Source organism: Varroa destructor, unplaced genomic scaffold (genome assembly GCF_002443255.2).
Source record: "Varroa destructor unplaced genomic scaffold, Vdes_3.0 BEIS01000001.1, whole genome shotgun sequence".
Classification (NCBI taxonomy): Eukaryota; Metazoa; Arthropoda; class Arachnida; order Mesostigmata; family Varroidae; genus Varroa; species Varroa destructor.
The window spans coordinates 2,614,044-2,628,199 of record NW_019211454.1 but is presented as its reverse complement, the minus strand read 5'-3'; the positions used below and the strand labels follow the sequence as shown (position 1 = coordinate 2,628,199).

The 14,156-nt window shown below is 40.4% G+C and overlaps 1 protein-coding gene and 1 long non-coding RNA gene across 2 annotated transcripts; one reads left to right on the top strand and one right to left on the bottom strand.

Annotated features, from left to right (window-relative positions):
• Positions 1-1,167: 1,167 nt before the first annotated feature.
• LOC111243437 (RNA-binding protein squid-like) lies at positions 1,168-10,977 on the bottom strand. The gene is made up of 4 exons (XM_022789002.2): positions 10,843-10,977; positions 4,089-4,338; positions 3,661-3,907; positions 1,168-3,441 (listed from the first exon to the last, which is right to left on the bottom strand). The coding sequence occupies exons 1-4, from the start codon at positions 10,968-10,970 to the stop codon at positions 3,149-3,151; spliced, it is 918 nt and encodes a 305-aa protein (XP_022644737.1). The 5' UTR covers positions 10,971-10,977; the 3' UTR covers positions 1,168-3,148.
• LOC147758131 (uncharacterized) lies at positions 9,495-13,018 on the top strand. Its single transcript, XR_015326838.1, has 3 exons — positions 9,495-10,475; positions 10,801-11,825; positions 12,690-13,018. It is a non-coding gene; the product is annotated as an uncharacterized LOC147758131 (long non-coding RNA).
• Positions 13,019-14,156: the final 1,138 nt, after the last annotated feature.

The following is a 14,156-nucleotide window of genomic DNA, read 5'->3' as shown; positions in this document are numbered from 1 at the left end:
TATAAATATATATGCAAGAATAATTTAAGATTGACGTCTTCGGTATTTTCTTTGATTGCTTTTTTCTTTAAGATAACCATTTCCTCTGTGTACATAGAATGAAAATGAAACTAAATTCCATGAGATGTGCCCTTCAAAACAACCCATGACCGAGTAAGTGTTTGCCGTGGGAATATGTATATTGCACGCCAAAACAGTTGACTAATCAGTCCCAGTACGAAGCACAACAACGTATATATAGTTCGTTGAGTCGGCCGCTTCTATTCTTCTACTACAGATCCATTGCAATTCTAAGAGTAATACATTGTCATGTGATCCTAGAAGCAAACAATTCACCACTGTTGTGCTGTGGTGCCGTCTGTGATATGCTGCAGTGTGAGTTTAGGGTGAATTGAGAATTGATCCAACATGGAAGTGGCCGTTACGTGAATAAGTGACCGTTGCGTGTTTCCTGTTCCAGCAGTGCCATCGGCTTTGATAGTGGTGTTTTGCACGTAAATGCAACCGATGAATGTTGCACTTACTTGATCTAAAGTAGAAACAGTTTTTTTTTTCTAAAATGGCTATTAAAGAACTCGTAACAATTACTTAAGATCACAATTGTTACCTATACCGATGCGTCACGCAACATTTATTATTTTAAAGCAGTTTTTTTTACTATAACGGGCGATCTTCTCTTGTACACGTCGCATAATTAGAGAATCAGTTTCGATTTTATGATATCTGTTCAGTATGTTATCGTAGTTTTAACTAATGTTGTAAGCAATATTTGGTAAACAATAGATTCAGTGTTTAAAAGCAACTCTCTTAGAGGTAGCGCACGAATAAAACGAATTGTAACAACCTTACACAGTGCACGTAATTACAGCGAGGAAAGCGACAAAGCCCATGTGAAACTTCTCAATTTCAAGTACTAACTCAAATTATCTCGCTCATTGTTTGTCATAGTAATGTATTGACATGGTTTGTTTCATAAAACCTTTTTGATTATTGCCAGTCATCCTGCTTAGCTTTGTATACTTCTAACAACAAACTTTAGACAAATCGCAAGATCTTAGCCCAGGCCAGATTTCATTATAATGAACATGTCTAGGTAAGCGTCTATCCCTATCCTATCGCTCAGTGATTTTGCGCACCTTTCTAAGCTAAATCAATGAACTGCCGTAAGACGTTTCCCTTAGAATAGTTTTATTTAGCATCATACAGGTCTTAGGGGGCAGTATATACATCCATGTGCCCGAAACAGAAAACATAGGTTGGAGAGCTTTATTTTTTTTACACATCGGCCTCATCGATTTTCGTTATTCCCGTCGTCATATTCTATTCGTCAACCAAATTCTATTACATCTATGTTATTGTATTGACGCTGATGTATACACCTACGCCTATTCTGCACGTCGTAACTAGCAGCAGCAAGTCGATCTCATAGCCCCACTTCTTCCCGTGTTGTTGTTATTCAGCAGACGGAGCTACAGCAACGCTGTCCTCCTCCTCCTCCTCCTTGGTACAGTTTCCGCTTCGCTTCGTTTTGCCTGTGCCATTACTGCTTTATTTTCAGTACGCCTAATGATTTTATAGTATTACCAGCATATTGACAAAAAACGAGATGATTGCTACAGCAAAATTCGGAACTTCGATATGAAATTAAACGTAATACATGCAACAGAGAGTAGCAGATACGTCCATTGGTAAACGATAATGTTGCAAATAATTTCACAGAAAAATCATTTTGCAATATTTTGACGACAACTGCGAATGATCCGTACGTGAGTCGCAGGCTCCCGTGTTCTATGTAGCTTAGCAGAGAAACCGAAAATCGCAAAAGCGAACATTTGCCATTAATTTCGTTCCAGTTTTAGGTATGCACGATGTTCTGCTGGCAATATGCGAGGATAATGGAAGCCAATTAAGCATGCACAGGCGACATAGCTAGCTATCTGCTAATCCGCACAGTCGTCCCTCTAGAGCGGTTTTCAGAAACAACCTTAAAAACGTGCCGCCGTCGATAATGACAATGCATTACATATCTATACACTCACGGATACACAGACGTACGGAAAGCTTTTACACAAAGGCAAACTTCACGTCCATACGCAGAAGTCGTCGCTGTCGCTAAATAGCACCGCGGATTCATAATCAAAGCACATGCGCAAAAGGGGACCACTATCCTCTTACTGCAAGCGCTCATAAAATATACGAGTCTGCGGTTCTTCGCTCATTTTGCTCTCTACAAATTCAGTTCCATTTCTTGGTGTTCCCAATAATAATAATAACGATAATAACTGAAATAGGGGTATTGGGGTAATACTTCTGTTAAGTTCATTTTTGTTTAACCGAACCCTGAACACTTAGTATACCAGCTGCCTGATTGTTCAATTCACTGTTATTTCTCCTATCGCATATTATCTTGCTTATTGTTTTTATTTGCGCTGCTTACGTTGTTGCTGCTATTTCTGCTTTCTTGCTGCTAATAAATTTCATACACATATATATATATATATATATATGAATGTACCCCCAACATGGCGCTAAACCCATAATTACTTGATCTGGTTGTTTATTTGTCCTGGCTTCGGTAGGTAGGATTCTAGTTCGTCACCGTTTTCCATTAACGAAGACGGCTCCGAGCACCGTCTTTTTGACACCAGCACCCCCGTGGTTAACCCCATGTTGTTTTATTATAATTATAATTTTTGTTACTTTTGTTTTGACACCGTGTCCTTCATTGAGTTTCGCTTCGCGAACAAAAATATTTATGTGAATTACGTCTTGTGTGTTTGATGCACAGATGAATTAATGAATGCGTTTTGTCCAGCCCTCCATACTACATATCTATCCCTAGCTGTTGGAAACCGATTTCTTCGAGCTCGTGTGTTTACTAATTACAGCGTCCCGATCTGTCCGTGTCCTCTTCACTTCCTTCTTTCATCTTGCTCTGTAAAGTTCAACTTTTTTCCCGGCCACTCTTCACGTACTGAACTTCGTTCTCAATGTTTTCCATTTTCACAATTTCGTCGTTCAACCAAATTTTCCTTCCCAAATCCCGTCCTCAACGATGATCGCCGCTTTGCGGTTTCGCTCGATCGCACGTTACCGCTTATTGTATTTCAATCATCGTTCCTTCCACTACATCGGCTTCAGATTCGTCTTAACGATACGGATGGTAGCCGGTATTGCGGCCTCCACGGCCCTGCTGCTTACCATAGCTGCCAGTTTGCTGCCATTGGTTGACTCCGTAGCCCCCCTGAGCTCCCCATCCGCCACCATAACCGTCGTAGCCTCCGCCGTAACCTCCGGCGTAGGCGTCGTACGCGCCGTATCCTCCACCATAACCAGCCCAGCCCTGGCTAGCGCCGTAGCCCCCGCGGCCTAAACCACCTCGACCTCGGCCCCCGCCGCGGCCACCTCGCATGCTAAATCCATTCCAGCCACCCCGGAATCCTACAAAAAAGATTAGAAAACAAAAATGGAGTATTCTGCGTGTGCATTTGTTTGTAACTTAACTTCACGTTGCTATTGTATTTAACCAAACAATTGACAATTTTGGGAATCTATACTACTGAATTACCAGGGAATACTTGATCTGTAACGCTATAAATCCTTATATACACAGACAAGGGCGAATACAGCCGTTATTAATACACAATATTGTACATATACCATCATTGTTGACGCTGCGAGGTGTAGCCTTTTTCACATCACATTCCTTTCCGCCAATTATCTGTTTTGGCTTCTTGGCGGCAGCCTCGGCAGCAGCAACGGTTTCATACGTGACAAAAATGAAGCCTCGTCTGACATTCTTCTCCTTATCCATCGGCATTTCGAGATTCTCGATATTGCCGAATTGACCGAAGTGAGCACGAATGTCCTCCTCCGATGTTTCTGGCGGAAGACCACCACAGAAGACCTATCCACGTAAAAGAACAACAAACGTATAACACAGTCATGTAAAAAATTTTATACCTGGCAATTAACGGATTGCAAGGTATACCCTATTCTAATATAAAGTGAAAAGTCATTATGATTTGTGACTAAAGAGTTATGTAGTACAGCAATACATTCCATATATCGTCATTACTATTCATTACCTTGTTAGCACCAGGACGAGCCTTGGCTGGTTTTGGATCAATTTGTTTTCCCTTGACCGTGTGCGGTGACACAGCAATTGCTGCTTCAAGCGCCTCTTTCGTGGCGAACGTGATGAATCCGAAGCAGCGCGACTTGTTCGTCACCGGATTCATTTTGATCGTACATTGCTCTATTTCACCGTAGGTCATAAAATGCTCACGGAGATCAGCGTCCGTCGTGTCGAGGGAAAGACCACCGCAAAACAGCTTCCTGTAAAACCGTCCCGGAGAGCGGCGCGGTGTGCAATACGAATCAAGATGAAAATAGTGATGTATATTGATTTACATTAATACCAAACTCCCGGACACAATATGTACACACAGATGTTAGTCTATAAGACGTACAGTTACACTTCGCCAAGCGCAACTCAGATCATGCGGTCTACTATCGACCTACAGTATCGCATTTAAAACCTATTTTAGTAGCTTTATTCGTTATCTTCATATTTGACCAGTGGCAATCCGGTACGTGATTTTGCTTTAGCAACTTATTTCGTTAACTTGCGAAACAACAGCGCCACTGCACATTTGAAAATAAAAGGGACATAGGAATAGTGCGCTTACATTAGCTTATACGTAAATATATATACTGAAAAACGTGTTACTCAGGGGAGAGAGTTAAATAAAAAAACAAAGGTACCAATGTCCAACGTAGCAACGGGCAGCCGTTATACAAGTATAAAGTCTGTATGTGCGTGTGTTTTATCATCTGTATCTGCAAAGAGCCATGTTTTAGGATGTTAATAACGCGATTCGATAAAATCCATGACCATAATAATAATATCATTACAATATACTGTGACAAGACTCAAAAGGTTTTTGTAGTATTCGTGTATATTTACGAATAACAAATTCTAACATTCTCCTATTGTGTTATTGCCACAGTTAAATGGTAAACTGTACACCAGCATTTCAGTGCCGAGTCAGTCCAGAAAAGTCATTTTCTAAACGATCATTTTTAATGTGTTGCTGTGTAGATGTGTTTTTTAAAAATTTAAGACAACCCTAGCAATAGTATATTGCACGTCTACGCAGTCGATTCCGAAATGATCGGGTTAGCAGTACACTTTTCAAAAAACAAATAATTGACACGTATATTTTACGTAAGAACCGCATTTTTTACTTTAATGTCACGGTGAATCTAAAAGAAGATACTAGTTGAACGTATGTATCGTTTGTATATATTATCTAAAAGCCCTACTTATGTCCATCGATATTTCAACGCGTGTTTATTTTAGAACTTGTTAAATCTTCCATACAATCGGTAACGCGTCGTTTGACTCCATCATGCGATGTGGTAAAATAATAATAGCAAGTATGTTTAAAAAAGTTATTAAGTCAATAGTTACTATTATCTAAATTATATCGAAAATATAATGAAAATTATATATTGAAATTGATATTAATTTAACATCCATATATGCAAAATATAAATAAAAGCTTCACTCTCACGGAAGCATGATTTTCCTTGTACATGATTCTTAGCTGAATCAATTTTGAAAAACAATACCAACCGTTGCTATAATATAATCGGCCCGATCATTTTGGTGACGACTCGAGTAACTGACTTTATTACAATATTAAGCAAGCTAGATACGTAATACATCATGTCATTAGTTAGTGTCACCAGATCAGCCGTCTAAATATCTAGCCGAACTACAAAAAGTCGGTGTCTGTCTGTTTGTCGTACCCAAATCGATTTTTCCGAGTGGTCGGATTTTGTGGGTCGCTATATTTTCATCCTGGAAAGATCCGCGCAAAGCATCAAGCCAATTGGCCAAATTCTGTTCCTCACAAAGAGAAAAATTCGCTTTTCCGATAGAGCGTAAAGTTAATTTGGTTGGTTGTAAATCGATGGCAGCAATTTCTGTCTCATCTTTCAAGTTTTAGAACACGGCGGCCACCAGCATCGTCGGCACTCATCATCTGTGCGAAAATTGTGTTACGCGAACAAGAGTGCCCAATGTGTGTTGCATGACAAACTGGGTTTAAACTATTTGTGAAAGAAGCTACTACGTTATAACTATTAGGGAATAGTTGGCCGCTTAATGACGTTTCTTGTATTATAAATATAATTAATTAGCCCTTTACCTTTATACAGGTAAAATATAGTTTGTTTAGTAGCAAACCAGGCGTGGAGCAAAGCCCGCGATTGGAGCTCTAGAATGATCTAATTGTATGCATATCGTGTTTGATGTTGTGTTATGGATATTGAGATCAAAACTCAAACGCAATAATAGGCCTTTATTATTATTATTATTATTATTATTATTATTATCATTATTATTATTGTTCGTTTTAATTCCAGTTCATTTTAATTGTATAAAAATAGGATATGCTGTTCTTTTACATTCTTATTATAACAAATCTATTATAATTGTTACTTAAATTCTTCGCTCATCACACAGTTATTTTCATGTTTTCTTCTTTAGATCTTCTATCAGTTTTGTGTAGCTTTCAAGATGGCTGGTTCATGTTTGATGCCGAAAACGGTTGGATTGGTAGGTGAACAATACTTGATTATCGAGGGAGAGTACAAAGGAGATGGGGAACAAAACGAAAAGGGGGTTCCAACAGTAGTAGCTGTAGCACTGATGAGTGAGTTGTGAGACGTAGCTGACAAAGGTTGTTGCTGTAGTTGAACTTTTTTTTTAAAAAATCCGATGTGACAGGGAAGAGTGCTGAATAAAACACGGCAGTACGGCGATGTGAGTGGCACTGCTGCTCCGATTTTTTTTGTTTTTTAGTTTTCATAGCGACCGATCAATGGGTAATTAGATGGAAGATGAACTCTGATCCTATCACAGGCTATCTCTACTCAGTCTTGCTTGCTAGAGCTCATATCAACATGCGTAAGACGAGATCTATCATCAGCAAACAGGTTGAAATTCTATCAGAGTCCTAGAGATGATGATAGTTGGCATATTTAATATGCATAATGTTCTTCCTTACATTTATCACCCCCCACCAACAACTGGAATACTTCTGCCACAGGCTTCGTCACTGAGAATCTAGGCCGGCTTCGACCTTTGGCTCTAGAATAGCCTCTGTTCTTCTATTGAAGAGAGAAGATCGATCATCGATATTGAGAATGAATATAGAGAGAAAGATACGAACATGGAAGACGAAAATAATGACTTTAATTTCCGAAGTGATTTACCGATCGATTCTAATAATGAGACCTATCATTAAGCAAACTGATAGATTCACTGATCCAATAAGATATAAATATGGTTGGCATTTCATAGTCTATTCTTCAGTTATCTCCTTAGACCATCTAACAATTAGCACGCTTATCGTAAACTGCAATAACAAGCGTAACAGCATTTTCAATCGATCAGTCACCAATCAATCAATGAATCAATCATAAATCCATCATATAATCGGCTTTATCACTCGTGAGTAAAATCATATTCGTCATCAGCATCATGATCGTATCATATCGATCGCCAGTTCTGTCAAACCAACTTTACCATTGATCGCTCGGGCAGCATGCGGAGACGAGGACTGTTGTTGCTGTTGCAGCTGCTGCAGCTGCGCGCTGACGGCTGAACCAATGATCATCGCCACAGGGTGTGGCCCCCGAAATAATCGGCGGTGCTTGACCGATTCGGCCGTCGTCGATGCTGTGCGCTCGCCACACTGATCATCACGTCGACTCTTCAGATTCTGCGAAGCGCTTGTGGCGGCCCCTTTGCTACACGTCTCTTCCTGGCCCAAATCCGTTGCTGTTGGCCACTGTCAGCTGCTGTTCTTGCCTTTATCACATGTCGTGCGAACGTGCACTGTCGTATTCGACTCTAGGTTATCATCATGACTACTTATGCATGTCCTAACACGTGCCTGATTTTGTGATTGCTGTGGGAATCTTATCTCTTTGCTGGTAACAATATTTAAGTGCTTATCGAGTAAGTAGTTTTTATCAGAATGCGATGTAAAAGAACTAGGAAAACAATTAGGCCCAGAACAACCTGTGTAGTAGGCAATCGTACTAACAATGGTTGCTGTATGATTTAGTTCAGTTAAATGTACACTTCTAGCTTATATAACGTATTGTTGGGATAGTGATAAAAATACAATATCGCTTTAGTCATATCTATAATAATAAGGTCTACTATATATGCATAGATCATAAGTCGTTGTGCATTTCATTTATATTTATTCATATTTATATTTTCCTATATTAGACGCTCAATGTTATTTATACGCTTCCATAGAGTAAAAATGCCTAATTATTATTTACCAATACGTACAAGCTAATGTTAATGTACACTAAGCGATCACTCATATACGATCTCACTCAAATACGGCACGCCAGCACAACTTACATGCTTAAAAAAGGTTCTGATGACAAGTGATGTTTGTATTATTGAAAATGACTATAATATATCTCGGTCAGTTTCACAATCGTTGCTGCCTAAAAAATATTTTCCCGCAAAAGGCAGCGGCATAAAAATGTCTCCTTCCTAAAGTAGACAGCCTTGTCAGGTTCGTAAAGCCACAAAACTTAATTGTTTGTCTGGAAAATATTTTGATTTGCAAATATAAATAAAAGCGAAGAGACCGACATTACATTTACCAAAACCGCTTAAGTATAGCTACTATAATATATACGCTGTGAAGAACCTAATACTGCGATATCATAGAAAATTTACATTCCAGTTAAAAATATCTGGCAATGAACCATAGCCAGATTGCAAAGCTACAAACGATGTACAAAGGCATAAGTCGGTCTCTAACTACTTTAATTTAACTGCGATCTACATGTAGTAGAAAGAATCGCACAATCCCTTGTCTTGATGGTTCGATCGGCCGTTCGAGGATGCATTCATCCGCCATCAGACTAGTTTTTCTGCTAAAAAAAATTTGAATTTTGTCAAATCTGAAGAAAATTTGGTAGACACCGACGGGTAAGCAGGGCACATGCGTGCGGTTCAATACAAGGAGTCGTTTGAGACTGTTTCGTCGCACAAACAATGTATTAGTTTGTGCTTCTCGTATCAAGTTGTCAACGACTTCCTATACGCCGAAATAAATAGAAATCCCCAGTTTCACATTAACGCACGCACCCATGCAAAAAGACAGTCGCACTAATCAAAAGAAGGAGAGAACGTAGGTGTCACTCAAGTTGCAAACAAGCGTTCGAACGCGTGCGTTAGTGGTAGAAACTCGTACCAATATGCATCTCTCGCGGAGCGACGGCACTAGAAAAGTCGAACTTCAGGCGAGTTGATCTAGTTCGTTGTAACTTCTCCTGTAGTATTTATATTGCCTGGCAAACATTGTATCTATGCACCCACCATAGCCATCAGTGGACATCTATTATATAATCAACTAACCTACAAAAAATAATGCTTCGGCATAGGACAGGTGTGACGGCGAATCATGGCATATCTGTCTTATACAACGGTAGGCTGCTGTTGCTGCTACCGCTCGCGGCCTCTAGTTCTCGGTGTTTTTGTGTGTCTATGTCCGTCCGTCCGTCTGTCTGTCTGTCTGTATGCCTGTATGTTAGCCCGTTCGCGCGCCTACGCCTTGAGCCATCACTGCTAATTCTAGCAGCGATCGTCAATCACTACGAGCGCCATCACTACCACCTCTAAAAGTTATCACGCAGTTTATTCGCTCCTTCGCTGCTACTGCTAAAATGCTCGCTTCCTCCGCAAATTGGTTTGTCGTCGTTGCTTCTCTAATGCTCTCGATGTAACACGCAGACCAGCAACCAGAAGCAGCACTACTCTATCGTAGACAAACGGCCGCAGCAGACGAGCACAAAGGCAAACAGTCACTCCAGGAGCGGTACGCGCATGTCGTGTATATGCTTATGCCTAGCTGCTGTTGCCCCCAACTAACAGCCCAGGGAACCACGCCGCCGCTGAAGCGGTTCACTGCAGGCGTCGACAGAAAAGCAGCAACAACAGAGGTCCGTTGGTGCTGCTATTGCTGTTTTGTTGTTGTACCGTACGCCTGTGCACCGCTCCTGCTCCGCTGTCGACTATATTATTATTGTTATTTTCAATATTACCGTGGTGCAGCAGTGGCGACAGGATCAGCGCTAAAGGTAACGCCACTAATAGTCCCGTTCCTGCGCGTGTTACTAACCAACGCCTGACTGACTGAGTGAGTGAGCGGTCAACGGCATGCAGGAAGCACAGGAAGAAGCAACAGCAGCATGAACCATCGCCGCCATCCCGGCGTTTAGACGCACCAAAGAAGCCCCACTGGCACGCGGCACAGTCAAGGAGCGAGCAGCAGCGCCATGGTGGCGGTTAGTGGCTGGCGTCTGTTTGTCCTGAGGGTGGCCGGCCAATCAGCCTGGAAGCTGGCGCATAAATTTATTCGGCGCAGGTACGGCTCGGCTGTGCTAGGAAAAATGTTAGCCCTACATTTTAAATATAAAGCTACTTTTAATTATTCGTAAGAAATAGATATACGTATCGAGAAAATACTATAATGAACCTTGCTTTTCGGCGGTTTGGCTGAAAAATAGCCGGCGATCGGCAATGGCGGTTGTGGCAATAAGCGCTTGGGCCGCAATGCGCACAAGGGGAACGATTTATCCCCCGAAACTCTGCGCCACGAGTACGGCGATTGGTTTAATGCAATGTACTTATTTCGTTGCGCATTCCTACACACATACATTTACGGCTACTACTTTTCTACATAAAACTAGGCACGCGTCGTTCAAACTCGCACATGAACAAAATGGACTCACCGTTCCTCAGCATCGGCATTCGTCGCGCCCGTGGATCCGTTGGTGCCCGAGTCGATAGTTCCATCGCCGTTGGTCGCCTCCATTTTGCTCTCCTCTTCCGAAGCCATTTGAGCCTCAACTTCAGACATTGTCTTGGCAATATTGGCGATTCTCGCTGCGCAGTGACTGTCACTCGACGACCGTCAAACAGAGATCAGATCGAAATCACTCGACTCCTGCACTCGACGATGAGAGTTAGAGGTAACGAAGGTCAGTCTGAATTCTCGTTAGTAGAAAGAAGGTGTTTGCCAGACGGACGAATTGTACGAAATTTTGAAATACACAACCACGAAATCTTCTTCTAGCTGTTGTAGTCGCCGGCGAGCAAACACACTTAGCAGTTGGCTACGAAGTCCACGAGCAGATCCCTAGTCATCTACCTTTACAGTCCCTAGCTTACCCTAGACCCATCCCTAGATGATGTGCCAAAACGAGCCCAGGCGCAGCCGCTCATTGGCTAGCTATTATTATCAGACGGGCGAGAGTGTGCGCGTGGCGGTGAGGGATCGTCCATCCCTAGGCTAATGTTTCACCAAGGAATGATTGTACCTAGAAAATGCCGGCAAGCCACCAGCGCCAGAGATTCCCTTCCCTCCCGCTACGGCGGACAGCTTACGGCGTCAGGGCAGCGCGGAAGAAAAATGAAGCGTTTTCGAAGTCACAGATGTTCTTTTTGTATGGGTTCGCTATCATTTAACAATATATGTTCATCGAATACAAGCCTTAATGTAAACCATGGTTATCAATAAGAACAAAAAGTAGGATACTATTAAGAATTCAAGTACATATGCTACAAAATTCAAGTAGCACGAAGAATTTCGAATTAGTGCTGTTCTCATGTATAAGGATGAGTCGATTACTCAAGCATCAATTTCGAAGAGCTTGAGTCAAACACCTCGTTGATCCGTTACTTATTGGGGATCGGCCATCAACCATCGAAAAATGTATGATACGCCATTATTAGCAACATTTTATATATTAAATAAGTTGTAGGCGATGCTTTAGGTTATCAGTGCTACTTAAAATTAAATTTTATTTGATGAAAATATTTGTAATGGCAGAGAACTCGAATCTAGAAATTTTGATGTGAATTCATGAGTGCAATCATGCGGGGTACACAAGCAAAAATCTAAATATGCATTGCACTTAATGTGCTATTATAAACATGGCAACGATAATGAATGAAGATGCGACAGTGGTTCAGCCCCATGCGAACTAGTTTAGCGAACGCTAAAAGCTTCAACGCAACTTCTTATATAAGACCAGAAGCAATTTACTTAAAAAAAATTTTTTTGAGATTCGAATATAAAGGAATTCATATGCACAGATCAGTTTGAACAGCTTTTTAGACTCGCATTGTATGATCTTTTAAGGTTTGAATAAACGTTCCTACATACATGTATATATACTGTATGCCGAAAAAACTGCCTGTATATGGTACCGTCACATCATTATTCTGTTATAAGGACCCTGGAAATGATAGTAATCCGTAATGCTGAATAGGATCAAAAACAATTCGAGTCGATTTTCTGATTCAGAGTTAACGTAGCTTTAACAGATCTTGTCAAGCTTTGAAACATGCATACAATTACAAAACAAATAATAGCTCTGTATACGCTTATTCAATTGAATCTTTAGAGTGCCGATAAAATTGCTTACTGTTTGTCGTCTGAGTACACACTATTAAAGCTATCGAATTTCTAATAAAGAATCTCGGCCATTTAGTTCAAAAGTATAGATTTCTTATAGGTGATCGATAAATCAAACAATCCTTAGGCGTTCCTAATTACTTTGCTTATGTTGAGCAGGTGCTTGTCATGGCGAGGCATGAATTAGCGGTCTAATTCCTTCAGTAAACGATTTATGTTTTCAACTTGAGTTCACTTGATGATCTCCACCCACTTTAATTTACACTCTAAATGCATACCATGGGATGCTGCTATCGCGTCCGGTGACAGTCGGTATGTCTATGCCGTCTTCTATCTTTCTAGGATGATCAGACTTTGAAACCGCATTTTGAGCTAGTGCGCAATCTCTTACATTTCGACAATATCCAACATGAGCGAATTATGAAGAAATAAAGTCGCCAAGAATAAAGAAGAAATAAATAAATAAAAAATCGCGCTTTGGCATTCTAGTAGTCTTATTGGTTCTTGTTTGCCATAAAACAGCTTTCTACTTTCCGGAATGTCAAAAGAGTATATACAAGCAGAACAACTTTTTAAAAGTTGTTCTGCTTGTATTGTATTGCTCTCATTTGAACAATTTTGGAAAAATTAAAAGCAGTTATTAAACAAATGCAGAAAGCTCCTGTTAACGTACAAGGATTCTGAAGGACATTTGATACCTGAAAATCAGTGTAAGGGAAATAAATATATCTGAAGTCTTCTATAGAAAAATATTTTATCTATATATATATATATATATATATATATATATATATATATATATATATATAGTGAAATACTCAACACAATGTTTTGCCGAATAAGTAAAACACGACATTTAGGTATTTATTAAGGAAACTATCAGAAATATTTTATGGTCAAAGCAGCTTCTAAAAGTCTAATGCGATAATCTACCTACCTTAGTCATATTAGACCACTAACAAAACAATCTTGAATTAAAAGGCTGCTTTGAACTTTAAGCCATTGAATTGCAGCATCTTGGGTTGGGGTTGAGTATATGACAATGAATCGTAACTTCGCTGCCTAAAAGTAACATAGCGCACGATGCGACAATCAAATTAACATCTTCTTAATTCTCCTTTGTAAGACAAAAAGAAAGAGGGAAGACTAAGCGTGAGTTGCGGAGAGTGACATCGGACTTTTGCCTGACTTGTATCTGATCATCCACATCTTTTAGCGGTTAACAAAATGACACCTTCTTACAGTCGTTCAATACAAATTAGCTCATTGTTGCGTTCTAACTGTAAAAGCGTCTAGTCCTTGTATGAAGCAGAACGAATCACCTATGGCACGTAGAGTGTCCCAGCTAGCGTTGCAAGCAGCAACCTCAGTGTATGCGGTCAATTTGAACATTATCATCACTCTGACTTTTCGTATAAACGTCGCATTTGAAATCTGCGACGAATATAAGACCTCATATGTGAGTATTTCGACCGCCAACTTGTCCACTTCTGTAACAAGTCCTATCGGAACCTTGATACCCGCCACATACACACGAAAAGTTGATGGTGTATCGGTTGTGCACTAAATCATACAGAAAGAACTTGAAATACTCGCCAAATTAGGCGGAATCTATAGTTTCAAAAA

Excerpts from the sequence above, each read along its gene's own strand:
- LOC111243437 (XM_022789002.2), bottom strand. The coding sequence starts at position 10,970 with ATGTCTGAAGTTGAGGCTCAAATGGCTTCGGAAGAGGAGAGCAAAATG. Across the intron at positions 4,339-10,842 it reads AATGCCGATGCTGAGGAACG|GAAGCTGTTTTGCGGTGGTC; the intron begins GTGAGTCCATTT and ends ACGGTTTTACAG. Across the intron at positions 3,908-4,088 it reads CTCGTCCTGGTGCTAACAAG|GTCTTCTGTGGTGGTCTTCC; the intron begins GTAATGAATAGT and ends TTACGTGGATAG.